The sequence below is a fragment of the Pseudonaja textilis genome, chromosome Z, assembly GCF_049901715.1.
Source record: "Pseudonaja textilis isolate UNSWEBS1 chromosome Z, rPseTex1.2, whole genome shotgun sequence".
NCBI lineage: Eukaryota > Metazoa > Chordata > Lepidosauria > Squamata > Elapidae > Pseudonaja > Pseudonaja textilis.
Genome location: NC_142008.1, coordinates 5086765 through 5113887, shown reverse-complemented (window position 1 = coordinate 5113887; position 27123 = coordinate 5086765). Strand labels below are relative to the sequence as shown.

The 27123-nt window shown below is 39.8% G+C and overlaps 1 protein-coding gene across 5 annotated transcripts in view; it reads right to left on the bottom strand.

The window, feature by feature from the left end:
• Window positions 1–341: 341 nt before the first annotated feature.
• LOC113447982 (sodium channel protein type 5 subunit alpha-like) overlaps window positions 342–27123 on the bottom strand; it is a 43247-nt gene continuing 16465 nt past the window's right edge. For 2 of the 5 annotated variants that reach the window (XM_087917725.1, XM_087917728.1), the window contains 14 exons: window positions 26426–26584; window positions 25442–25843; window positions 23188–23601; window positions 21363–21467; window positions 18864–18972; window positions 18001–18155; window positions 16906–17079; window positions 15221–15346; window positions 13903–14112; window positions 12551–12607; window positions 10258–10399; window positions 8759–8859; window positions 5193–5463; window positions 342–3399 (listed from right to left, as the gene is read on the bottom strand). In XM_087917725.1, the coding sequence (XP_087773851.1) occupies window positions 2243–3399; window positions 5193–5463; window positions 8759–8859; window positions 10258–10399; window positions 12551–12607; window positions 13903–14112; window positions 15221–15346; window positions 16906–17079; window positions 18001–18155; window positions 18864–18972; window positions 21363–21467; window positions 23188–23601; window positions 25442–25843; window positions 26426–26584 (3582 nt within the window). In that variant the 3' untranslated portion in view covers window positions 342–2242. The remainder of the gene's footprint in view (window positions 3400–5192; window positions 5464–8758; window positions 8860–10257; window positions 10400–12550; window positions 12608–13902; window positions 14113–15220; window positions 15347–16905; window positions 17080–18000; window positions 18156–18863; window positions 18973–21362; window positions 21468–23187; window positions 23602–25441; window positions 25844–26425; window positions 26585–27123) is intronic. The other 3 variants (XM_087917727.1, XM_087917726.1, XM_087917729.1) reach the window with 3 other exon arrangements.

Sequence of the window (27123 nt, the reverse complement as noted above, 5' to 3'; positions counted from 1 at the left end):
TTGTCAGAAGGTTGCAAAAAAGGGATGACATGATCTTGGGACACTGCAAATGTTATAAATATGAATAAGTTGCCAAGCATCCAAATTTGGGATCATGTGAGCATGGGGAGCATATCTGGATTTCATTCTGATTCATTATTGCGCAACCTTGGATAGGATTTGGGACTTCAAATTCTTTTGACAGATACTATCGATGATGTTATCTAGATGAGTCATGAGACAACTGCAAGAAAACAACGAAGCTTAGAAACCCAACAGTTTAGCCCTGAAGTATTCTCTTTTATTTATTTGTGTTGCATGGTAATTCTTTCAAACAGTGAATAGAAACAAAACGGTGTCAGCGTTTATATATAAATTTTACTTGATATAAATAAGATATACTGGAATAAGGAGAAATTCCAAAACAATTCCAATGGACAAGCAGCAACAGATGGTCTTTCTTAGCAAGATAGCTTCCCTATTATATGTGTAATATATTCACAGGTTTCACATATTGCAATAAGACATTGTTAGTTTTATCATGGTTCATTTAATAAGCCACAAATTGGCTACATTGCCAGAGCACAATAAGCCAGAATGAAAGTGCAAAACAGAGTCATTTGTCTTCAAAATATAGCAATAGCAACAGCACTTAGGATTATATACTGCTTCGCAGTGCTTTACAGCCCTCTCTAAGTGGTTTACAGGGTGAGCAACTTGCCCTCAAGAATCTAGGCCTTCATTTTACCAACCTCAGGATGGGAAGCTGAATCAACCTTGAGTTTGTCAAGATTGAACTGATGACAGACAACAGAATTAGCCTGCAATACTGCACTCAAATCACAGCGCCACCACAGCTCTTATTCTGGTTTTAGTCTTAATATCCTGGTTTTCCTAAAGGAAGTTTCATTTTTCACATAGTCAAACCACATCTGGAGCTTCATGAATTCCTCCTATTTCGGAAAAGAAACCTTTGGAAATGTACAAACTGCCTTAGATAATCAGAAGAAGAAGAAAAAAAATGATACATTCAGAGATTAACCATTCTCTTTTCACATAATTTCAAAATACATTTCTAACAACACACATATATTAAATTTTATTCTTAGTGTATGTTCATACATTTTCATGCTGATGTAAGTAATCCCATTTCTTACGCTACATGAATTCATGCAAGAACCATCCTATGGGTAGAAATTGCAAGGGTGGAATTGTTTTATAAGAATTATATTAATAATTGTCACACAGTCTGTTATATTCTTCTGCAAGGATACATTTTGAAAATTACCACTCTATAAGAGGCTTAACAGAGAGAACAAAATAACAGGGCTGGAAGGGACCTTGGAGGTCTTCTAGTCCAACCCCCTGCTCAGGCAGGAGACCCTATACTATTTCAGACAAATGGCTGTTCAATCTCTTTTTTAAACTTCCAATGTTGGAGCACCCACAACTTCTGGAAACAAATTGTTCCACTAGTTAATTATTCTCCCTGTCAGGAAATTTCTCCTTAGTTCTAGGTTGGATCTCCCCATGATTACTTTCCACCCATTGCTTCTTGTCCTGCCCTCTGATGCTTTGGAGAATAGCTTGATTCCCTCTTCTTTGGGGCAGCCCCTGAGATACTGGACCACTGCTATCATGTCTCCCCTAGTCCTTCTTTTCATTAAACGAGACATACCCAGTTCCTGCAACTGTTCTTTGTATGTTATAATCTCCAGTCCTTTCATTGTGTCATCCAACCAACACTGAAGTAACACAATGTCTGTCCTTGGTCATAACACAGACTTAGTCAAGAAGATATTATAAATCAGGGGTCCCCAAACTTGGCAACTTTAAGACTTCTGGACTTCAACTCCCAGAATTCTCCAGCCAGCTTTGCTTTGCTTGCTTTGCTGGCTGGAGAATTCTGGGAGTTGAAGTCCACAAGTCTTAAAGTTGCCAAGTTTGGAGACCTCTGCTATAAATCATTAGGGCAGAGATGGCATTATGGTTCCCAGAATTTTCAGACTATTACAAAGAACAAAACGTCCAGAATGTAGATGGTTGGGAAACTCTGCTGCAAGGCAATCTTTAATTCCCACTGAGGATCTGTAAGAGTTTACACAAACGCTGATGGAAAAAGCTCCTGAGTTAACTATTTATGACAGTATTATTATTATTATTATTATTATTATTATTATTATTATTATTATTATTATTATTATTTTCATCTGTTTCCAGGAAAACCCTGCTGTGACGAGAGAAAAAATCAGGGAGAGGAATATCACTTTGTATCACCCTTATGGTCTGAGGACTCCTCCTGTTGAAGGACAGGAGCAATGCTCATCATGTTACTGTAGGATGGAGGAATGGCCACCGAAGACGAACTCTGAGAATTATTGGACTGGCTGCCTTCATTTTCACTCAGACTGAACACAGATAAGTTTTCCTCTTCTGGAATATTCTCCAAGGAGATGGTTACAAAGGGTTCCTGAGGTGCTACCCTTCCTGCACGCTGGAAAAGATGCATCCGATAAGCTCTTTGAATTATGACGGCAGACTCATCCTGCTTTCTCTTGGGAGTTGTCACGATCGGCTCATAGGCAATCTTCTCTGGATATTTTTCTTCTATTTGGGACTCAAACGAGTCCATTTCTCCAGATTCTCCCAGCACCCTTTTGGTAAAAGCAAACAAAATATCCAGGCAGTGGATTTTATTCCCATTGACTATCGGAAGGTCCATGGACAACAACTGCTGACTATTCGGTTTTGGTATCCGCAAAGGTTCTGCCAGGGCATCTGCAAAGTTGGAGAGTGCTGAGTAAGAGATAAACTGGGTTGCTTTGGGGTCAAATTTTGCCCAGATCTCATAAAAGATTTCAAAGTCATCATCGCCCAGTGGCTCTGTGCTCTCTTCGGTGGCAACGTTCAGATTCTCGATGATGACAGCAATGTACATGTTGACTACAATCAGGAACGAAATAATGACGTAGCTGACAAAATAGGCAATGGCCACCTTGCTGTTGACACAGGGGCTCTTTTGTGGGGCGGATTTGATGTTTGGAGCGCACTTATAGATGTCCTGGGGGAGGAGCATCGGTCCCAGAAGCTCATCCCAGCCAGCGGACGTGGTTATCTGGAAGAGGCAAAGCATGCTGTTGCCAAAGGTCTGGAAGTTGAAAATGTCGTCAATCCCTTGCACCCAACTCGCGCAGGAGAAATTAGCCATGCCAAATATAGCGTAAATGAACATGATCAGGAAGAGGAGGAGCCCGATGTTGGTGAGAGCGGGGAGGGACATCAGCAGGGCGAAAAGCAGGGTGCGCAGCCCTCTCGCGCCTCGGATCAGCCTCAGGAGGCGGCTGATACGGATCACTCGAATGACACGCAGGATGGTTGGCGGGAAATTGAGGCGTCGCCAAAGTTGGGTTGCTGCAAGGCCTGAAGAGCGGGGGAGGAAAAAAAAGCAGGCCTGCAATGAGTCTTTCAATTTAACTTAAAACTCTATTATTTCGTGCAGGTAGTCCTCAGCTTACAACAGTTTGTTTAGCGACCGTTCAAAGTTACAATGGCACTGAAAAATGTGATTTATGACTGTTTTTCCCCCAGTTATGACCTTTGCACCATCCCTATGGTCACATGATCAAAATTCAAATGTTTGGCGACCGGTTCATAGTTGGGATCATCGCAGTGTTCCCAGGGTCATGTGATCCCCTTTTGCGACCTTCTGGCAAGCAAAGTCAATGGGGAAGCCAGATTCACTTAATAACCCAGGTTACTAACTTATCAACTGCAGTGATTCACTTAACAACTGTGGAAAGGTCATAAAGTGGGGCAAAACTCACTTAACCAATGTTCATTTAACAACAGGAATTTTGGCCTCAATTGTGGTCGTAAGTCGAGGATTACCTGCACTAAACCTCGAATTACAACCATTTGTTTAGGAACTATTCAAAGTTAGGACTGCGCTGAAATAAGTGTCTTATGACTGTTTTTTTCACACTTATGACTGTTTCAGTTGCCCACAGTCACATGATCAAAATCCGGATATTTGGCATGTATTTTTGACGTTTTCAGTGTCCCAGGGTCCCTTCTAACAAGCAAAGACAATGGGGAAGGCAGAATCATTTTACAACCATGGCTACTAAGTTAACAGCTACAGTGATTCAGCTAACGATTACAGCACGGAAGATTTGTTAAATAGGGCAAAATTCAATTAACGGCTATCTTGCGTAGCAAAGAAAATTTGGGGAATCACTTGTGGTCATAAGTCAAAGCCTACCCATCTCCTCAGCCTTCCAGAAGCACCTGAAGATTTAGTTCGGCTGGTTGTCTTGGGGACCTTGATGGGAATCACTAAAGAAGTAATAGACTGTATCCCTGTGCAGTTCGTGCTCATTGTAGTTTTTATCTGATTTTTGTTATTACTTTCAGTGCTGTTATATTTATGATTTTTATTGCACTGCAAGCCAGATTCATTCAAGGTGGATAGTGAGACGAGGCAGCATATGCATTTAATTAATTGATTATTTTTTTAATGATGGGTAATGGTTGGGATCTGGCCCAACAGAGCAACTTGGAGGATTATTTTCCTAAAATGTGTTCCACACCCATGCACAGACAAAGAGGACCCGTCCATTGCTTGAGGTTTGCTGCTATGACAATTTGCTTTTTCCAAATACTGAATTATTTCTCTTCCATGCAACACAACCAATTCTTGCAAGCATGCATTCCTTGAGTCTGTATTATACAGGTAGATGAAGTTACAACAGCACTGAAAAAGAATAACTTACGGCCGTTTGTCGTATGTACGAGCATGGCTGCATCCCCATGGTCACAGGATCAAAATCCGAGGCCTGGCAACCGACTCGTATTTATGACGGTTACAATGCCCCTGGGTCACGTCATCCCCTTTTGTGACCTTCTGACAAGCAAAGTCAATGGAGAGGCCAGATTCACTTCACAACTGTGTTACTAACTTGACCACTGCAAAAGCTCACTTCATAACCATAGCAAAAAGGTTGTAGAGTGGGACAAAACTCACTTAACAACTGCCCCACTTAACAAAATGAATTTGGACTCAATTGTGGTCATAAGTTGAGGACTCATGTACATGTGAAGTGAAAGTTTATGACTGTAAATAACCGTGCCATGTCAAATATTACCTGCCTTGTAGCTTATTAGCACTGGCAAGCAATGAACCTTGTAAAGCAAAAAACAAAAGGTCTACTTACTAATGATTGAAAGAATGACAACCACCAAATCAAATATGTTCCAGGAGTCTTTGAAGAAATAAAGCCTCAAAGCCAACAGTTTCATCACACACTCGCCAGTGAAGAGGGCCACAAAGACACAGTTGATCTTCTCAAGAAGTTGGTCAGCAGCCACATCTTGACCTTCGTATTCCACGGCCATGACCACCACATTCAAGAAAATCAGGCTGATAATGAACAGTTCAAATGCTTGCTTGTTTACAATATCAAAAAGTAATCCTTGGAACTGGTTCTGCGGAAGGGAGGGAGGATAAGAGGGGAAGGGAAGGAAGGGTAAGGAAGAGAGGGAAAGAATGAAAGGAGAGGGAGGGAAAGAAGGAAGCAAAGAAGGAAAGAAAGAAGGGACGGAGGGAGGAAAAGAGAGGGGGGAAAGGAAAAGAGAGGAAGGGAGGAAAGAAAAGAGGGAGGGAGGAAAAGGGAAGGAGGGGGAAAAGAAGGGATAGGAAAAGAGAGGAAGGGAGGAAAGAAAAGAGGGAGGGAGGAAAAGGGGAGGAAAAAAGGGACAGGAAAAGAGAGGGAGGGAGGAAGAGAGAGAGAAAGGAAGGAAAAGAGAAGTGGGGAGGGAGAGAGGGGTGAAAAGGAGGGACAGGAAAAAGAGAGGGAGGGAGGAAAAGGAGAGAAGGAAGGAGAAGCGGGAAGGAAGGGAGGGAGGGAGGGAGAAGGAGAGAGGGAAGGAGAAGCGGGAAAGAAGGGAGGGAGGGAGGGAGAAAGAGAGGGAGGGAGGAAAATGTTAGTGCCAAGATTCCGAAATAGTTCAAATGGTTACACCAAGTTCTTTGATAATTATTTATCCAAATCTGGAAGGCACTAATAAACCTAACAGAACCAGGAAGACAGAAAGGGCTGTACCTGAGGAAGTCCCAAAAGGCTTCAAGGAGATGCTTCTATTGGTGGTGCTGCTGCCTCAAGTGAATTAAGTTTCTTTACGGTTCCTCTATGAGGAAACTGCCCGTGAGATTTGGCTGGTCGAGTTCAAGACATTTGGTTGCCTCCTTCCTGCCTGGCTGCCAAGGACTAGCCTGAGAGGCAGTTGTGATGTATTTTATTTCCTTTTTGCAGGTAATAAGGAAAAGAAGGTTTGTTTTTTTTTTTCTATAGCATTCACAGCAGTTCCGGGGAACAAATAATCATAGCTCAGTGCTTCCCAAAATTTTTCTTTCATTACTGAAAATTGCTTATTGGAAACACCTTTTTAGGCAATTTAGGTAAAATATTAAGGGAACGGGGAAAAAAATGGGTTTACAGTAGCCAAAGAAAAACTACTTTTATCCTATTTGGGGTAATTTACTCCAGTTTGGGAAGCACCTCCTTAACTGAAAGCCTCTGAAGGCAGGGCAAGAAGCAATGGATGGAAACTAATCAAGGAGAGAACCAGCCTAGAACTAAGGAGAAATTTCCAGACAGCGAGGACATTTTTGTACTTTCTTATTAACCAGCTGTAAGGAATGTGGATTGGTTGGCAGTGACCTCAGCATTTTCCCTGTGATTCAAGAGGGCAGATTTATTGCAAATTAATCTGAACTGACTTTGGCGCAGTCTTTCAAAATGTTGTTACTTTTACTTAAGTTTTATAAGAATACAACTAGAAGTCAGCTGGTCATTTAGCGATTGTTTGAAGGTCTGATGCATCGACAGGTATTTACAACTCCAATCCTGATGGTTGACTTTTCCACAGTCATTTGGATGCTTGGCAATTGGCCTGATTTTCAACTCTTTACGATCCCACAGATACTTTTTTCAGGAGGCAACTGAACTTTCTGGTTTTTCTTTGAAGACGTTTTGCTTCTCCTCCAAGAAGCTTCTTCAGTTCTGACTGAATGGTGGGGAATGGGAGGATTTATACTTCTTGCAGGCAGCTGGTCATTTGCATCCTTTTATAGAATTGTCCATTCCCCACCATCCGGTCGCAGCTGAAGAAGCTTCTTGGATGAGAAGCGAAACGTCTTCAAAGAAAAACCAGAAGTCCAGTTGCCTCCTGAAAGGAAAAGCACTTGACCAACCGTGACCTGGATGACTTAGAATTTCCATAGAATTTTACAATTACATTTGGTCCTTTGGCCGACAACTGACATTTATTTTCAGTTTTCGGTGGCCCAGTGGTTAGAATGCAATACTGCAGGCTACTTCTGCTGAACCGGCTGCCACCAGTTTGGCAATTCGGATTTCATCAGGCTCAAGGTTGACTCAGCCTTCCATCTTTCTGAGGTGGGGTAAAATGAGGACCCAGATTGTTGGGGGCAACAGGCTGACTCTGTAAACTGCTTAGAGAGGGCTGTGAACAGTGGTGGGATTCAAAAAAATTTACTACCGGTTTTGTGGGTGTGGCTTGGTGGGCATGGCAGGGGGAGGATACTGTAAATTCTCCAGTCAGAGGTGGGATTTTCTGGTTCTCTGAACTACTCAAAATTTCCGCTACTGGTTCTCCAGAACTGGTCAGAATCTGCTGAATACCCACCTCTGGCTGTGAAGCACTGTGAAGCAGTATATAAGTCTAAGTGCTATTGCTGTTTCAGCAAAACTGCCCCATAGCAAACCATGGGATCACTTAATGACCACTGTGTTCATTTAATGACTGCAATGTTCACTTAATGTCTATGGTAGCGACTTTACAATTGCTCCATTTGCTTAATGATCACCAAAGAAAGATCGTAAATTTGGGTTAGTCATGAGTTATAACCTTAACAAAAAGAGAGCTGTAAAAATATTCACATCCCGGACATAAACTGTTTCAACTCCTACCTTCAAAACGACGCTGTAGAGCACTGCACACCAGAACAACTGGACACAAGGTCAGTTTTTCCCCTGAAAGCCATCACTCTGCTAAACAAATAATTCCCTCAACTCTGTCCAACTATTTACGAAGTCTGCATTACTATTACTATTAATCTTCTCATCACTCCTTATCACCCATCCCCTCCCACTTGTGACTGCATGACTGTAACTTTGTCGCCTGTATCCTTACAATTTTTACTTACTGTTTCCTAGTATAATTTGATTGCTTATTGTATCCTCTGACTATTATTAAGTGTTGCACCTTATGATTCTTGATGAATGTATCTTTTCTTTTATGTACACTGAGAGCATTTGCACAAAGACAAATTCTTGTGTGCCCAATCACACTTGGCAAATAAAGAATTCTAATTCTAATCTAATTATGACATGCAGGTTTTATTATGGTCTTAACTCCTGTACTATTTGTAACATATTGAATCATAGCAATAGCACTTAGACTTACATATTGCTTCACAGTGTTTTGCAGGCCTTTCTAAGCGGTTTACCAAGTCAGCCTCTTGCCCCCAACAAACTGGGTCCTCATTTTACTCACCTGGGAAAGATGGAAGTCTGAGTCAACCTTGAACTGGTCAGGATCGAACTCCTGACAATCGGTAGAGTTAGCTTGCAATACTGCATTCTAACCACTGTGCCACCACAGCTCATGCAGGGAAAAAAATGTTTTACTAAAATTTCTGAAAAGTCTTTCCAAGTTAGTAATAAAGCGAATGCATTGATGTTTGCAAGGGCCTTACCAGAGGTCGTGGAATAGTCTTATGTGGTTTCTTGGTACCAAGTTTTTTTAGTGCATTATAATATTTCTTTTGATCCTCTGACAAAAAGATGAGTTCTCCACCTAGGTATAAGAGAATAATAACATTGCTATTAAATTGCTAAAACATATTTTTATCTGCATCTATTTATCTCTGTTCAAAAGACAAGAATTGTCCAAAGTCAACTAAACAGCTAGTACCAACAAATAGAATTTCAACAGACAAAGCTCTTTACAACTTGAATATTTATTAACTCGATGTTAAAGATGGATGGATACATCATCTTCTAAAATATACTCTTTAATTTAACTGGAAAAAGTTCCTGAATTTGGGTACAATTATCCTAGAGTTCTACAATGTTATTCATAATTGTGATATGATAAGAATAGAACTTTGTGGTTCTTTAAATGAAATACGTTTTTTCACACAATCTCTTTGTGCACTTCATAAAGTCATTTTTATTGCTTTTTTGTTTCTAGAAGTCAAAGTGACTTGTAGTCACTTTTGTTACTTCTGTTGCTTGGAGTTGCTTAATTTACTTTGTGACTCTAATGAAACAGAGACACTGTCTAAACTAAAATATGTCTTCTGTTTGGATTTTCTAGGACATGTCATCTGATTGACTGTATGGCCTAAAAGATTAGAGAATAAATGTGCTACCGAAACTACTAAAGATAGCGCTGTCAGTAAGTGAACCGTTGATGGTGGTTACTAAGAAACCAATCCAAGAGAATCTCTGGACACCTACAGGCTCCGCGAGTTAAGGAAGTAATCACTAAAAGAACAGAAAGTTTTCCTTGCACAATCTACGGAAATTAAGGCGATCCTCTTCTTTGAGGCAGTTCTAATAGTCTGGTGCCTCAAAACTTAACCCAGCCTGACTTTCCGCAGACTTTCCAATTAAGATTGTACAGTGGTAAGGCAATACAGGTAGTCCTTGACTTACACCAGTTCATTTAGCAACCATTCAAAGTTACAAAGGCACTGAAAAAAAAAATGACTTAGACAGCCCCATGATCCAAATTCAGATGCTTGGCAGCTGGTTCCTATTTATGACGGTCGCAGTGTGCCTGGGGGGGTGTCACGTAATCCCCTTTTGTGACTTTCTGACAAGCAAAGTCAGTGGGGAAGCCAGATTCACTTAACAACAGTGTTATTAACTGCGGTGATCCACTTAGCAATTTAGCAAGAAAACTCATAAAACGAGTCAAAACTCACATAACAAATATGTAACTTGGCAACAGAAGTTTTGGGCTTAACTGTGGTTGTAAATCCACTGTATATAAAATGAGAGCAAGGTGCATTAGCTGTTGGGGATTATTCTCTTTCTATAAGAATCTTTCCCAGGACTATATTCAGCTGCCATATTTCCTACGTCTTCCATAAAACACACCACACTGACACGCTGCCATTGCATACCCTTGAAAGAGTTTGTAACTGTTTGCCTTCATGAGCCTTGGTTGTCTATTTATGTTAGATACTTATCTTTTTTCTTTGCTGGTTAAAATTATCAATAACCACACCAATGAAGAGGTTCAGCATGAAGAAGGATCCAAATATAATAAAAACCACAAAGTAAATGTATGCATATACGTTGTTTTCAAAACATGGCTGGGTGGAATTCTGAAATAAGATCAAATATATATAAGTAGGTAAAAGAAAAACAGGTTAATTTAAATCTGATGTTAATCTAATAACATAATTAATATAATAATAATAATACAGATGATCAATATCCTTCTTCTGGATTTCAACTTTTCTCCTTCAGGATATGCAAAACGACTAGCACTGATGATGTTGCCTAGTTTGGATCATGAAACATCTTCAAAACAATCAAGCTCGGAGAGTACAAGGACCCCTCACACGAATTGCTCTCTAGAGGAGCATTGCAAAAGAATTGCTTTCAGAAATGACATCTTCCCTGGCCTGGGAAGCTAATGCAAAATGATACTGTTCAGGTTGTGTTTCCCGGGGCCTAAGGACATCTACACTTCCTGACTCAAAAGCCTCAGTAAAATTATTGAAAAGTCAATAAGCTATTTACTCTTTTTTTAATTCAAGATGCTTGATTTAACAGGAAACAGGCTAGCTGCTCTGGTGGAATTAAGCTCCAGTGCAATGTTTAATCTTTGATGGCTGCTGAGTCAACATTCAAGCCTCTTAAAATTCTTTGAACTTCCCATAATGCATAGAACTGGCCTAATTTTTTCTGCTTGGCCTTATAAAACTTAATATTTGCTTTGCTTGTGTGGGAAGTACACCCCAAAAGGACAGTGCCAGAAACCTCACAGCACCAGAAGCCTCAGAAAACAGTGCCAAGAGACTCAAGCCCTCCCCCCTTTAAGAAAACCAAGAATCACCAGCTGAAAGGAAAACTCAGAATAGCCCTGCTAATGGCTGTTACAAAAGTAACAACAGCTGACCACAGAAATACTTAAGTAGAGCCATTAAGATAATGGGAATCAGGCTAAAAATAAACTCTCCAAGGTAACCCAAAACTTCCTTTTTTTCCCTGCCCCTGAAACCCCAAGGACTGGAAGAACAAAAGTCCTGGGACCAAGATTAACCTAGTAAAACACAGAACCCAGGGTAATCAGAAACACATCAAAACCCATCAAGCTGCAGGAGCTTCAAAGGGGAATTAAGCATAAAAGGTTCACATTTATACTTCCAAGCTGCTTGCAAGCCAAGAACGCTCCAGCTGTGTCATTTTTTGCCTCTTGCTTTCCTACATTAAAAGAATTCCACTTTCTGGCAGCTGGCTTCTGCTTCCATTTCTTCTCAGTGTCTGTGGTGTGTTCCAGCTGGGAATGAACTCAGAAAATTTCTTCCAACACTTGATTTTGCCGTCCCTTGTTTCAGAACAGAACCTTTCTTTGTTTTACATCTAAATTTATTTTTAGCTCCTGCTTGATCTAGAACCCAATGGCACTTAGACTCCAACTAGGACAGAGTAATTGGGTTATCATTACCATCACAAATGACCAACTAGCCAAATATCCAACAGAAGCCATGAAAACAATTGTTTCACAGAGTTCCTAGCAGGGAATTTGGAAATCTGAATAACAGAACAATAGAGTTGGAAGGGAACTTAGAAGTCTTTTAGTCCAACTTCCTTCTCAAGCAGAAGACCTTGTACCATTCCAGATAAATAGCTGTCTAATCCCTTCCTAAAAACGTCCAGTGGTGGAGCTCCCACATCCCCATTCCACTTTCCTATCTTATCCATGAGCTGCAGGAGTGGCTGTGGCAAAGAATGGCTGGGTTCATACTTCGTGCTAAGCTATAACATGGAGTCTTTCTTGTTAATTTAATCTGATCTGACCCATAATATCTTATCAAGATGTGACCCGACATTATACTTTAACAAAATATGAGGTTTTTTAAAAAAATCCTGGTTTAATATTAAGCATGAACCTAGATATTTTAATTTTTTTCTTTGCACTGATGTCACTGATGAGCTTTCTACATATCATAAAAATATTACAGCCAGATTAGCATTTCCTAAATTTGGAAGTGAATTTGAATATTCTTATTTTTTAGTATTTAATCCCAAACCTGTATCTAAACAATGTCAGCTGATTAATGTCAATTCTTTACTGTTCTTTTAGCCACAATATTGACCAGCATTTAAGATCTGCTAATGTTGCCTCAGCTTCTCTGATGCTCAAGCTGGAAAACTACAGTTTTTGGGACAATAGTGCAAGATTGCTAATTGAACAGGAAGATATCTGAAAAAAAGAGAAACATTGCAACTTCTTTTTTACAGCTTACTTCATTAGCTGAATCTACTGCAGCATACATAATGTCCATCCAGCCTTTAAATGTTGCCTGCAAGAAAACAAATGGAGATATTATTAAGCCAAATCATTAAACTTTTCTATACTTTTCCTCCTTGATTTGTCTGATAGAGGCAGACCTTACTGTGTTCTCAAAATCATTGCAGCCTTTCCCCATTCTGCCACTACAGGACCTCTTCTGTTCTTAAAACAACATTCATTTGCTTCCTTTTCTTCAGAAATATATAAAATCCTTATTAGGTGCAGATAACAAGCATTCCATTTTCTTGGACAAAATACAGAAATGTAAAATAATGGAATTACCTTTCCCACACTTTACTGTATTTTTATTTTATTGTTATTCCCACACATTATTTATTATGCTGTCACTTTAAGCATCTAATTTTCTTGTCTTATTCACTTCAAATATTACAACTGGGCTAGAGGATTTGAATTTGAAATGAAAACATTATAGAAAATTAAAAAGGGAGGACAGTATTGATTTCCTTTGATCCAGCTGCCTCGTTTGATGTCCAGAATAGGATAGAAATAGAAGCATAGATTTAGTTCTCCCATCCTACCCGGTTGACAAAGGAATAATTAAAAGAGAATCATGCTTTGCCTGATATGTAAAAGAAAAAAACAGATGACCATTTTTTGCTCAAGGCAGCAAGATTCAACTCCAGGTAATGTTGTCTATGATTTTCCCTAACTTCTAAAGTTAGAGGAAATATAATTATAACTATTATTAATTTTATTTATAATATACCTACAAGATTTTTTTTCCTCCGCTTTATGAAATGCCCAGTACAAACTGGGTTTAGATAACTAGAGAAGCCATCGTGCTGTTACTAACCATAATCAACTCACTGTTCTACTCTGCAGTGTAAACAAAAAGGATTGCGTTTGACTTTGTCCAAATAACACAGAGGCATTTCAATTGTCTTTTTCCCCTTTTTCCCAGCACTGATTTTTTAAGCTCTCCTCATAGCTTTTTCTCCCTAAACAAATTTCCCCACAAATCAACTCTTAACAGTCTGCTATTAATAGCATATTGTGCTGTACAAAAGATTTTTAATGTCTATATTAAATATAGCTCCAAATGAATAATCAACCAAACGACCAACTGACCACACTGGCACACAAGATATTTGTAAGCTAAAGAGAACAGGACAAGAAAATTCTGAGCATGATGATGTTAGCTAGTCTGGTAACAAAACATTCAGAAACTAAATTGAAACAAGCTTGGAGAACAAACCACGGCCAAAATCTAAAACCCGAGCTACAAACACTGTATTTTCTATTATTTCAGAGACATATATTTAAGATCCATCTAATTAAACATACCACTTGAAGGAGAGCTAGGTACCCGTTCCCAACATGATCAAAGTTGATAGCCCTATTATTACAACTTTTCTTATTTTCAACGTTCAAACATGAAAACTTCCCTCCAAACAATTGCACTCCTAAGATGTTAAATGGCAGCCAAAGTACAATGCAGACAAGAAGCACGTTTCCAATGGAAGGGATAGCGCCAGCCAGAGCATTCACAACAACCTTAAAGAAAGAAAGAAAGAAAAAATGGAGATAAACCATTAATTCCTGTCGCAAGAACAAATAGGACAGGCCGTCCCCAGATTGAGCCCAGAATTTATGTTGCTAAGCGAAAAAAATTTTTTGAGTACGTTTTGTCCCCTTTTATGTCTTTTCTGGTCACATTTGTTCAGTGCAAGTTGTTAAATCAGTAACACAGTTGAAAAGTAGATCTCACTTCCCCCATTTGACTTTGTCAGAAGGTCGCAAAAAGGGATCACATGACCCCAGGACATTGCAACCGTCATAAATATGAGTCAGTTGCCAACGTCCGAATTGTGATCAAGTGACCATTGGGGGACGAGGTCATGAGTGTGAAAAATGGTCATAAGTCACTTTTTTCAGTCCCGTTGTAATTCTGAACAGTCACTAAATGAACTATTGTAACCATTCGAGGACCACTTGTAGTAGGAACAAAGGAGGTTGAGAAACATTGTCCTGTAGTACAGCCTCCCTACAAGATCCGAGCGCCTCACCTTGGTCCATCCCAAGCTTCGCCGTGCCTGCCCGTGAATTCTAGATCAGCTGAAGGTTCAAAGTGTTTTCCTTCATTAAAAATGAAGGAGAATCTGGGAGAAAAGTGGATGGACCAAAGAACAAAAACAAAAAAATGTATCCAGAGGATGATTTCGCCCGCTCTTACCAGGCAGTATTTTGAATAATAAATTCCTAATATGAAAGTGTTGCGTGTTAGGTAAAGCAGCATTATTCAAATAAATGGCTGAATTTGACTAGGACGGCAGCGGATATTTTTCATTGGACTCTTCCTTAGAATCCTAAGTGTTCACCAATATTCCTGCAATCCTCAAAAGAGAAAGAGAAGGAGCCATGGCTGAAACAATGCTATTCCTTTGAAATAAAACAAAACAAAACCCAGTTCCTAAAGATTACAGTATGTGGAACATAATCTTTGGGGGAAGGAGGGAGGGAGGGTGGAGAGAAGGAAGGAAGGAAGGAAGGAAGGAAGGAAGGAAGGAAGGAAGGAAGGAAGGAAGGAAGGAAGGAAGGAAGTAAGGAAGGAAGGAAGGAAGGAAGGAAGGAAGGAAGGAAGGAAGGAAGGAAGATTTAATACCTTTATTCCTTTAAATCTAGACAGTGCTCGAAGAGGTCTAAGGGCCCTCAATGTTCTTAGAGATTTCGTGGAGATATTGCTATCACATTTTCTCCTTGATGTACCTCTTGCTATAGGCAAAGATACCTGTGAAAACAGGAAAAGTACAACTGAACTGCAAAAGGCAACCTTGTAACTCTAGTTTGCTTCCAGGAAAAACCATGCTAAGAAGTTTAACAAATATCAGTTGAAAGCCCTGAGATATAGTTTCCTCTCCCTCACCCACACTTATTTGTTCTCTCCATCCATTGTCTGAATCATAGAACATCGGAATTGGAAGGGATCTTGGACGTCTTCTAGTCCAACAGGATATACCATTTCAGAAAGATGGTTGTACAGTCTCTTTTCAAAAGCCTCCAGTGATGGAGCACCAACAACTTTTAAAGGCAAGCTGTTCCACTGGTTGATTATTCTCACTGTTAGGAAATTTCTCCTTAGTTTTAGGCGGCTTTTCCCCTTGATTAGTTTCCATCTGTTGCTTCTTGTCTTGCTTTCTGGCGCTTTGGAAAATAAGTTGACCCCAGGGGTGGGATTCAAATTTTTTAACAACCGGTTCTGTGGGCGTGGCTTAGGTGGTAGGTGTGGCTTGGTGGTCATGTGACTGGGTGGACATGGCTTGGTGGTCATATTATTGGCTGGATGTGGCCAACTCAACATCACTCGCATCGAGGCACGCATCTCCTCCCCTGGCCTCTCATGACTGTGGGGATGCTGCAACAGTCGTAAGTGTGAAAAATGGTCATAAGTCACCTTTTTCAGTGCCATTATAACTTTGAATGGCCACTCCACACAAGCAAAGTACCAGCAAAGGAGGGGAAAAAAACTCCAGAGAAGTTCCAGAGACAGGAAGTCTAGTTCTGCCAAGAATGTAGTAAGGGTTAATGGAGAGACAGTTTCTATAAGCAACACCAGAATGTTTCCTTCCTGCCTTCCTTACAGGATTAGGCCAGTAATTTTTTCCAACAACCGGTTCTCCAAACTGCTTAGAATGTTATCAACCGGTTCTGGCGAATAGGTGCAAACTGGTAGAATCCCACCCCTGGTTGACCCCCTATTATTTGTGGCAGCCCCTCAAATATTGGAACACTGCTGTCATGTCATCCCTAGCCATTCTTTTTACTAGACTAGACACACCCAATTCATGCAGCCATTCTTCATAAGTTTTAGCATCAAGGCCCCTAATCATCTTTATTGCTTTTCTTGGCACTTTTTCTAGAGTCTCAACATCTTTTTTACATCATGGCGACCAAAACTGGATGCAGTATTCCAAGTCTGGCCTTATCAAAGCCTTATAAAGCAGGACTAATATTTCATGTGATCTTGATTCTATCCCTCTGTTTATGAGGGAGGACTGTTGGCTTTTTTGGCTGCTGACGCATACTGCTGGCTCATTTGTAAGTGATTGTCTACTAGGACTCCAAGATCCCTCTCACAGTTACTGTTCTTGAGCCAAGATTCTCCTAATCTATACTTGTATATTTATTTTTGGTGGCTAAGTATAACACCTTACTTTTCTCTACACTGAACTTTACTTTGTTAGATACAGAAAATGAGAATGGTTTTTATCAGGCTCTCTATGTGAGAAACCATTTTGCCTATTTCCACATTGCACCAATGCACATAACAAGAAAATACAAGGTACTTACACATACAATAAAGAAATCAAGAATACACCAGCCATTAGTAAAATATTTCCTAAAGCCATAGGCCACCCATTTGAGAAGCATCTCCAAGAAAAAGATACAGAAAAAGAATACATCGGCATAGTCGAGAATATTTTTTATGATCTTTCTTCTATTAAGGTAGATGTCTTCAAAGATCTGGAATTATAAATCTGGTGTTATTTAGACTATAATAAAATCAAATATTGTATCTATAGACTCTTCACATCCTGGACATAAACTTTTCTGATTCCTCCCCCTAGGAAGCCAGTATAGGACATTACATGCCAAGATAGCTAGACACAAAGATTCCCCCCCCCTCGTGTCATCCCTCTGCTAAATCTAATCCTTAAATTCTGCTCTATATTTACCCATGTAGTAGAGATGTATTACTATGATCTTTCTCACCTTTTCTACTACCTTCTCCTATTGGTATCTTATGTTTATATTACTTTGTTGTTTTTATCTACATTGAAAGCTTATGCATTGGAGACAAATTCGTTGTATGTATCCTATCCTATCCTATCCTACCCTATCCTATCCTATGTTCTAGTCTAGTGTTGTCTACTTTAGTCTTCTCTTCTCTTCTAAACAAATAATTACCTCAACACTGTTCAACTATTTACAAAGTGTACACTACTATTATTGTTAACCTTCTCATCACTCCTTATCACCCACCCCCTCCCACTTGTGATTGTAGGACTGTAACTTTGTTGCTTGTATCCTTATCATTTATATTGACTGTTTCCTAGTATGATTTGATTGTTGATTGTACCCTATGACTATCATTAAGTGTTGTACATTAAGATTCTTGATTCTTAACAAATGTACCTTTTCTTTATGTATACTGAGAGTATTTACACCAAAACAAATTCCTTGTGTGTCCAATCACACTTGGCCAATAAAGCTATTCTATTCTATTCTATTCTATTCTATTCTATTCTATTCTATTCTATTCTATTCTATTCTATTCTATATTCAATTCCATATTCTAGTCTAGTATCTGTATTATTAGTAAGTATCTTGTTAACAGCAGAAGCTCAAGAAATGCAGAGTTGATTCAAAGTACAGTAAACTTACCAGAGCACCACTACTCAGTAATATCATGAATATAATAAAGGATTCAAACCAATTATGTTTTATAATTTTGTAGCAGGTTTTTCTAAATCTCCACCAAGTGTTGCCTGGAAATGTATCTGTATTCACTCTGCAGCATGGAAACAATTTCATGAAGACTGAAATAAAGAACAAAGAAATCATTAGTTCTTCAAAATGGACCACGTCCCAATTCCTTCCTGGGGTCTCTCTCTCTCTCTCTCTCTCTCTTTTTCTTTTTGCAATCATACGACTGCAATTCAGAATTTTGCAAAACTGCATCACACTTATGACCAGTTGCAGCATTCTGCAGTCACACAATATTTTGTCTGGCAATAAATACCATTGAGGAAGCAGGATTCGCTTGCAATTTTCATTTGCCCAACAACCATGCAATTCACTTAATGATTGATGTAAAATTGTTATAAAATTAGGTGCAATTTGACTTACCACCACATCATCTTACAATGGAAATTCCAGTTCCAATTGTGGTTGTAAATTAAGGACTACCTGTACATATAACAACTGACAAGTAGTTAAGCAAAGATAACAATAAGGTAATTGCAAGCGAATCCTGCTTTACCCAGAACAGCTTATAACCTTTAACATCATCAAACATCCCCATCTATCAATCCTAGGTCTTTGGAAAGGACTCAATAGGTGGATTAAGATGCCAAATCCAGTCTAAACACCTGGCTAACCGTGCAACCATATAATAATACTAATAATCCAGGCGAACCATAATATTGGAGCTAGCACATTTACTAAAAAGGATGGCTGCCACTGATCAACATTTCAACAGGTCTTTCTATCCGGACTAATTTCCTGCCAAGAAAGCTGGCCTTCACCTTGTGGGAAGCAGTCCTGAGGTTCCTTTTTGACTTCAAGCACCTGATGGACAGGAGATCTCTGATCCACTGTGCTGATCTCTGAACAGCTCGTATCGCAATCCGATCTCTGGATATGAGAAAAGAAAAACCAAAACCAGCGTATTAAGGCAGCTCTGCACATTATTCAGGAACACTCTATTCATGACAGGAAAAGAAAAAGGCTGAAACTCAACATACTTTTTTTACCAGAGCTTTGAGATCTCCAAGTAGTATGCAGAAAACCTAGGGAATTTACCCATGGCTTAAATTATACACATAATCGTAAGCCACAAGAAAAACATGATTTGAGGACTATCCGGATCTGGAGATTTTCTACTTTGGTTCAGGATGACATTATACTGCCCCAAACTGCTCATGTGCAAAATATAGAATAACAGAGTTGGAAGGGACCTTGGGGGTCTTCTAGTCCAATCCCCTGCTGAAGCAGGAGACCCTATACCCAGGTGGCACGCAGAGCCATTTATGTCAGCATGCGAGCTGCAGGCAAACTCACCTCACTGTGCATGTGCATGCCTCACAGCGGATTTTCGGCCGTTTTGTCACTTCCTGTTTTTCTGAAAATACCAGAAGTGATGAAACGTGGCTAGTTTTTGGCCTACAAAGCTTGCAGAAGCCTGCAGAAGCCTTTCTCAAGCCTTGGGAGGTTGAAAAAGGCCTCAAACTGGCCAAAAAGCAGCTGTGAGGTGCACTGCAGGTAAGGGGGTGTCGGGGGTGGGGATTATGCATGCATGAGTAGGGGGTGGGGGGGTGCGTATTGCCTTCCGGGTGCTGGCACGTGAGTGCGAGCATGCAAGCGCGCGCACAATTTTTGGCACAGGAACCCAAAAAGGTTAGCCACCACTGCCCTATACCATTCCAGACAAATGGCGGCCCATTCTCTTCTTAAAAACCTCCAGTGATGGAGTGCCCACAACTTGTGGAGGCAAGCCACAGTATGTACATATGTACCCTGTTTCTCCAACAATACGGCCTCCCCCAATAGGAAGTCCCAGCATGTTTTATAGGCATGAAATGAAATTAAGCCCCTCCCCCCAAATTAAGGCCTATATTAAAACATGTGAAATGGGGGGAAATGGTGGGGGGGCTTGCCATTAGGAAGTACTTTTGTTGCACACCCGGATATGGTGTTGCCTGCGTTGACCCCGATACGAAGTGCCCCACCAACGCCGAGGTCAACATCCCAGCCGTCGCCGCCCACCCGAAGATGCAAGGGGGGGGGAATTAAGTCACCCCCGAAAAGACAGTCTAGCCATTTTTTCGGGGCTCAAAAAAAAAATAAGACCCAGCCTTATTATTTGAGAAACACAGTATTTCATATTTCCTAACTGCCACATTATGTCTTTATACTGTGTTTCATTGTAAGGTTTTCTAAAATCGAGTCATTGTTTATACATGTGTTTATACTGTGTTTCATGGGCTGCCCTGAATCATGTGTTGATGGGTGGTTTCATAAATCAATTAGATAACAAATAAACAAATGAATGAGTGAAATGTAAAATGCTTTATTCAATGTTTTGATCGGCCTTATTGCTACGACAGTATGATGTGCTCTAAATGGAGTGTATTTTGAGTTTATACAATTAGAGTTCCTACAGGATTTATTGTTCACCCAAATGACATACCTTTGAAGAATGGATGCTATTTGCTTGGATTTTAAATTCAAAAACTGCTTGCCCTGACAGAGGGTAGTAAAGTACAGTATAGCGGGGGGAAAGGGGACCACACAAAATCAATTCTGTCTTTCCGTGCTTATAAAAAGGGCCAGGAGTGGGATTCAATTTTTTTAACAATTGGTTCTGTGGGTGTGGCTTAGGTGGCGGGGGTGGCTTGGTGGTCATGTGACTGGGTGGACGTGGCTTGGTGGTCATGTTATTGGCTGGGTGTGGCCAACTCAATATCACTCACATTGAGGCATGCATCTCCTCGCCTGGTGTCTCATGACTGTAGGGATGCTGCAACAGTCGTAAGTGTGAAAAAGGGTCATAAGTCAATTTTTTCACTGCCATTGTAACTTTGAATGGCCACTCCACACAAGCAAAGTACCAGCAAAGGAGGGGGGAAAATCTCCAGAGACATTCCTGAGACAGGAAGTCTAGTCCTGCCAAGAATGTAATAAGTGTTAACAGAGAGGCAGTTTCTGTAAGCAATACCAGAATGCTTCGTTCCTACCTTCCTTACAGGATTAGGCCAGTAATTTCTTCTAACAACCGGTTCTCTGAACTGCTTAGAATGTTAACAACTGGTTCTAGTGAATAGGTGCAAACTGGTAGAATCCCATCCCTGAAAAGGGCCCACTGCATGCCAAGGGGATGAGACAAAAAATAAATAAATTCTGGAACCTTTTTGTAAGAGTAACCTAAGAATGGTAACTTTATTGGTCAAATTTTAGAGAATGCATAGTACAATTTTCTCAGCAAGTAATGAAGAAGCTGTGTTGACCATTTTTATTTGCTTTACCTTGGGTATATCCAAAGACCAAATACTTGTAGTGTCAGAAACTTGAGAAGAGAGTCTTCGATTTTGGCCTTGGTGTATCTCTCTCCTCTTTCGCAGATTGTTCTCCTAGAAAAAGACAGCCAAGAAATAGTTTGCTATGCCAAAATGTTTTCTTCAAGTTTTTCCATCACCAAAAAATTCCATATCAAACATAAAATGGTATTAACAACAGTAAAGACATGACAAAATCTTAACCATTTATTCTGAAATATTATCAATGTAATGAACACACAAGAGTAAATTATGTCATCCACGTTCTTCAGGGCATGAAACATGCATTGCTTTGTATTGTATATGCATGTTAGAACTATATTTAGATTATTCCAAATATTTATTCCTCCAGAGGCTTGTATATACAGTTAAATAAATATATAAAAATAAAGGAGTCCCATCAGATTTTATTTCGCTAGTTGTTGCTGACTTTAGAAGACAATGCTCATCTCTGTTCAAGACCATTAAGCCAGTGCTGACAAAGACATGTTCATGATCATGTGGCCAGCATGATGTCATGGAACGCTGTTATCTTCCCACCGAAGTGGTACCTATTTATCTGCTCACATTTGCATGCTTTCAAACTACTTGGTTGGCAGGAGTTCATCCCTCACATGGCACTTGGGTCTCAAACCCGGGCTGCCAGTTTTCCAGCCCAGCTAAGACAACAGGCTGCCAGCTGACAAGCTCAGCTGAGACAATGGGCCACCTCAGATATACAGTAAAATGAGAGAAATCCAGCACCTCATCTCTTCTCAGGATCTGCTATTCAACTTACATAGCGGTAATTCTCAACTTCAACCATTCTTTAGTGATCATTCCAAGTTACAACAGCACTGAAAAAGGGCCTTGCAAACAGTTCCCGTATTTATGACTGGCACAATACAGGTAGTCCTCGACTTACAACAGTTCATTTAGTGATCGTTTGAAGTTACAACGACATTGAAAAAAGGACTTATGACCAATTGTTCCACTTAAGACCGCTGTAGCATTCCCAAGGTCGTGTCATTTACATTCAGATGCTTGACAATTGACTCCCATTTATGATGGTTGCAGTGACCAGGAGGTTTGTGATTCCTCTTTTGTAAACTTCTGACAAGCAAAGTCAACAGGGAAGCCCAATTCACTTAGCAACCATTTTACTAATTACATTGCAGTGATTCACTTAACAAAAACAATGGGGCAAAACTCACTTAACAAATTTCTCACTTAACAATGTAAATTTTGGGCTCCATTGTGGTTCTAAGTTGAGGATTACCTGTATGTGTATAATCACATGATCAAAATTCAGTTGTTCAGCAACTGGAATGTATTTATGATGGTTGCAGCATCCTGGAGTCACGTAATCCCTATATACAACCTTCCCTGCCAGTTTCCAACAGGCAAAGTCAATGAGGGAAAGCCAGATTCACTTAACGACTACATGATTCGCTGCAGTGATTTGCTTAACAGACAGGATCATAAGATCAGGCACAATTCTCTTAACAACTGCCCTGGCTAACAGCGGAAAACTCTGGTCCCAATTATGGTTGTAATTACCGAATTACAACCAGAATTACTACTTCTAGTCATGATTTTTCAGTTCTTTTATCCTGGCAAAGAGCTTTTATTACCAATTAAGCTGTTTAATCCCTTTGGATGCCACTGCTAATAGAAAATTCGGTTGGTACATGTCAAGAAAAAAGGAAGCCAATACAGAACCACTTAAAAACTAGAAAGAAATTTCCCCCGTTGTTTAATTATATTTTATAGGGAATCCCCCGCCCCCAAGCAAGTTAGGATAATTGTTTCCTACCAGGGTACTAGGGTCCATTTCCTCAATGCTTAATGTCTCCAGTTCAGCCAGGGGAATAGGGGGGATCTCTCTGTAATCTATCGTGAAATCTTCCTGCTTTCTATCCCACGGAAGTTTATCCCAGTTCCCGGAGGATTCCATGCCAGCAAAGTTCGCTGACATCTCTTTCGTGGGTTCGGCATCACAGGATCTTTCAGTGAGGGTGGTCTCACTCTTTTTCTTCGTGCCTGTTATCCTCAGCTTCTTCAGGAAGACATGGCAACACCAATCCCACAGGAAAAGTCTGACAAATCGCAGCCCTCTCTGAATAAGTGCCAAAGCCTTTCCAGGGTCAGGTTTGCAGTTATCTTCCTCTGTTTCGGAACCACTGCTACTGAAGGAACTCAGCAGCAGAGCAATAAAGAGATTGAGGACCTGAGTGGGAGGGAAAAGCAAGATTTTTTAAAAAAAAATTAGAAAAGTATCTATTTGAGAGTAAGATACACAAGTAGGCCTTGACTTACAACCATTAATTTAGTGAGTACTTTACAATGGCACTGAAAAGGGGAGTTAGGGCCATTTTTCACACTTATGACTGTTGTGGAATCCCCATGGTCACATGATCAAAAATCCCAATGTCCCACAGTCACATGATCCCATTTTGTGACCTTCCAACAAGCAACGTCAATGGAGAAGCCAGATTCATTTTACAACTGCGTTACTAACTTAGCAACTGCAGTGATTCTTTTAACTGGCAAGAAAGGTCGTAATGTGAGGCAAAACTCACCTAACATCTGTTTCACTTAGTAATGAAAATATAGGGCTCAATTGTGATCGTAAGTCAAAGACTACCTGTGTTTATACTACAACCCTACCCATAAGGCCTGGGATAATAAGGCTTATTTCTGAATCGATACACATAGGATTACAACATCAAGCCATTTTCTTCTGCAGTGTAAACACTATGCTCTGGAAGCGGCCCATGGGAACACCACTGCTCAAATACTGCCAATTCTTTAGTTTTGTTCCTGAAATAACTGGATAAAAATTTTCACTTGTTTCTCTCTTCAACGCAAAGTGAGGTAGTTAGGAAGCTCCAATCAAGTTCCATTTCTCTATTAGGAACTTAGAAGTTTCAATCCGTGACACCCTTTCCATCCACAGAATCCTCAAGGCAGCTAACTATCAATAGTCCAGTAAAAGCATTTGCTAAAATCATTAGTAATTTTATGCTAAAGACCTGGCTGAAAAAGAAAGTCACGATCCCTTCTCTGAGGATAGAAAGAGTGGGCATTCAGTACAAATTCTGAAAGATCAACACAGGAGATAGCAGGTATTAATTCCAGCTTTTCTCTGGCTGTGCTTGCAACCAGTGAAAATAGTATGACTTGAACAATGAAAAAAAAAATCCATGAAGCAATGAACAATGCATCCCATTGTCTCCCAAGGTCATTAATTTAGCTAATTCCTTCAATCTGGCAAAAGTTTTCTTCCAACTGAGTTTGACTCGTGATGATTTCTATGAAGTGAATTTATTTTTTTTAGTAGCATTATGGATTATTTATTAAGTTCGCTAGAAATTCTGTTTATATAACTTTCAAGAACAAAATGCACAATCACCATGTGCTTTACTGCTTGTTAGAAGGAAACATAAAACTTTCTATATAGAGAAAAGACATAGAGCATACCATAGATAAAACTAACAAACTTACAAACACTGCCATCTACTGGCTCCAATGCTGTAGTTGTTGCATGTAGTTATGACATGACATGGGGTCATATGATCCCCTTTTGTGACCTTCTGACAAGGAAAGTCAATGGGGAAGCCAAATTTACTTTGCAACTGTGTTACTAACTGAACAGCTGCAGGGATTCACTTAACAATGGTGATAAGAAGGGTTGTAAAATAAAGCACAATTCACTTAATAACTATCTCACTTAGCAAGAGAAATTTTGGTTGCAACTGTAGCCACAAGTTGCACTGTACTGTACAACTGTATATACCGGTACTGTAAAAGTTTATCAACTCTGAGAAAGATGCAAGATTGAGGAAACAAATCTCCTTTTCACCTAAAATTTTTGTAAGCTACCCAGAGGCACCTCTAAGCAAGATGTGGGGCATAAAAGTCTAATAAATAAATAAATAAAAATTCACATTATGAATTATTCTAGAAATTAGATGACAGATTTTGGAGGGGAAAGTTCCCTTCCTCATTTTGTTAACTAAGAAGGACTCTAATTTAAATAGTTCTGACAAAAATATTTGGAAACTTACCACCAGGTTTCCTAAAATCAGGACCAGCATGAATAGAATTATGCACCGTCCTTCCCCAGCAACTTGCATGCACTCCCACATGGTAGAAATCCATTCTCCGCACAGAATTCGGAATATAATAAGAAATGAATGTAAAAAATCCTTCATATGCCAGCGCAACTGGCATGTCTCAGAACTGTTAGTGGAAGCACAATTTGGCACACTATTGCTGTTGCAGATGCTAGCATTAGCAGTGACAGCGCTGTAATAATTCCCAAAGGCTTGCTTGCCGACCACAGCAAAAATGAATACAGTGAATATCAGAACAAGGGTGAGGTTACCCAGAGGGCCTACTGATTTCAACATTATTTTCATAAGCTTATTTAAAGCTGGCCAAAATTTTGAAAGTTTGAAGATTCTCAACTGTTGGGGATAAGGCAGGGTTGGGGAGGAAAGGAAAGAAAACAGAAATCCAGTAGTTAGATTTGAGTTTTATACTAGGTACACAGTTCATTCTACTGACAAAATAGGTATCAGACTATTCTTACCAAAAGGAAATTCAAAGTGCCCTTTTGTATAAACACCCACTTATACAAGAGGATGGCATTTACTTCTGAAAGTATATATGGTACATGTTTGACACTGATGATCCAGAGAAGATTACAAACGCTTCCTGATGCCAGGAAGTGCTTTCTGAATCAATGGGTAAATTCGCTGCTTCATATGCTGTTTCTCTGGTGACAAGCTATTCTAGCAGGCCTGCTCAGGAGAAGAGGGCATGATTGTCATTATTATATATTATTTGTTCTCACCTTGTACTGTACCAAGACAACAACATAGCATATGCATCCAGCAAAAGCAGGGCAATTTAATTATTGCCAAAAATAAGGCACTTCATTACTCAAATTTAGCATTCTAATTCGTTTCCTTTAAAAAGTGGGAGTTCATTCACAGGATGGACATAAAAGACTTATACTTGACTGAATCAAAAGGGTTCTTTATTACCGTTCTGAAAATTGGTGCTCGCATGTTTAGCAACAGGTTTATTATGCCTACAATAACCACAGTGAAGTCAAACACATTCCAGGAGCACTGAAAATAGTAATACGGATCTAGGGCAATCATCTTGAGGACCATTTCAGCTGTAAAAATGGCAGTGAACACCTACAAGAAAATACATCAAAACTATGAAAGACTGATTGCTCCGGATTTATTACTGCAGAAGGCAAAGTCTATTTATTTATTTATTAGATTTTAATCCCTCCTTTATTACTTCATAAGTAACTCAAGATGGTGAATATCCCTAATACTCCTTCCTACACTGATTTTCCCTATTACAACCTTGTGAGGTGAGTTGAACTGAGTGAGAGAGTGGCTAGCCCAAAGTCACCCAGGTAGCTTTCATGCAGAAGGCAGGACTAGAACTCAGAGTCTCCTGGTAATTGACCCAAGCCAGCTTTCATGCCTATAGAAGAATATAATTGTTGTGCTATTTTCTTTTTTCATCTGATCGCCACTTCCAGGGGCACATAATGGGCAGGAAGGCATCAAAAAATCAAGACAGCAATTATTAAAACCATCTTGAGTTTTCTTGACTGCTCCTGAAGATGACCTGGCCAATTCATTATGCAACTGACTGAGTTCAGAGATCTGAGTAGAAGAAAATGAATAATTTAATGCATAATTAATCGGTACATTTAGAG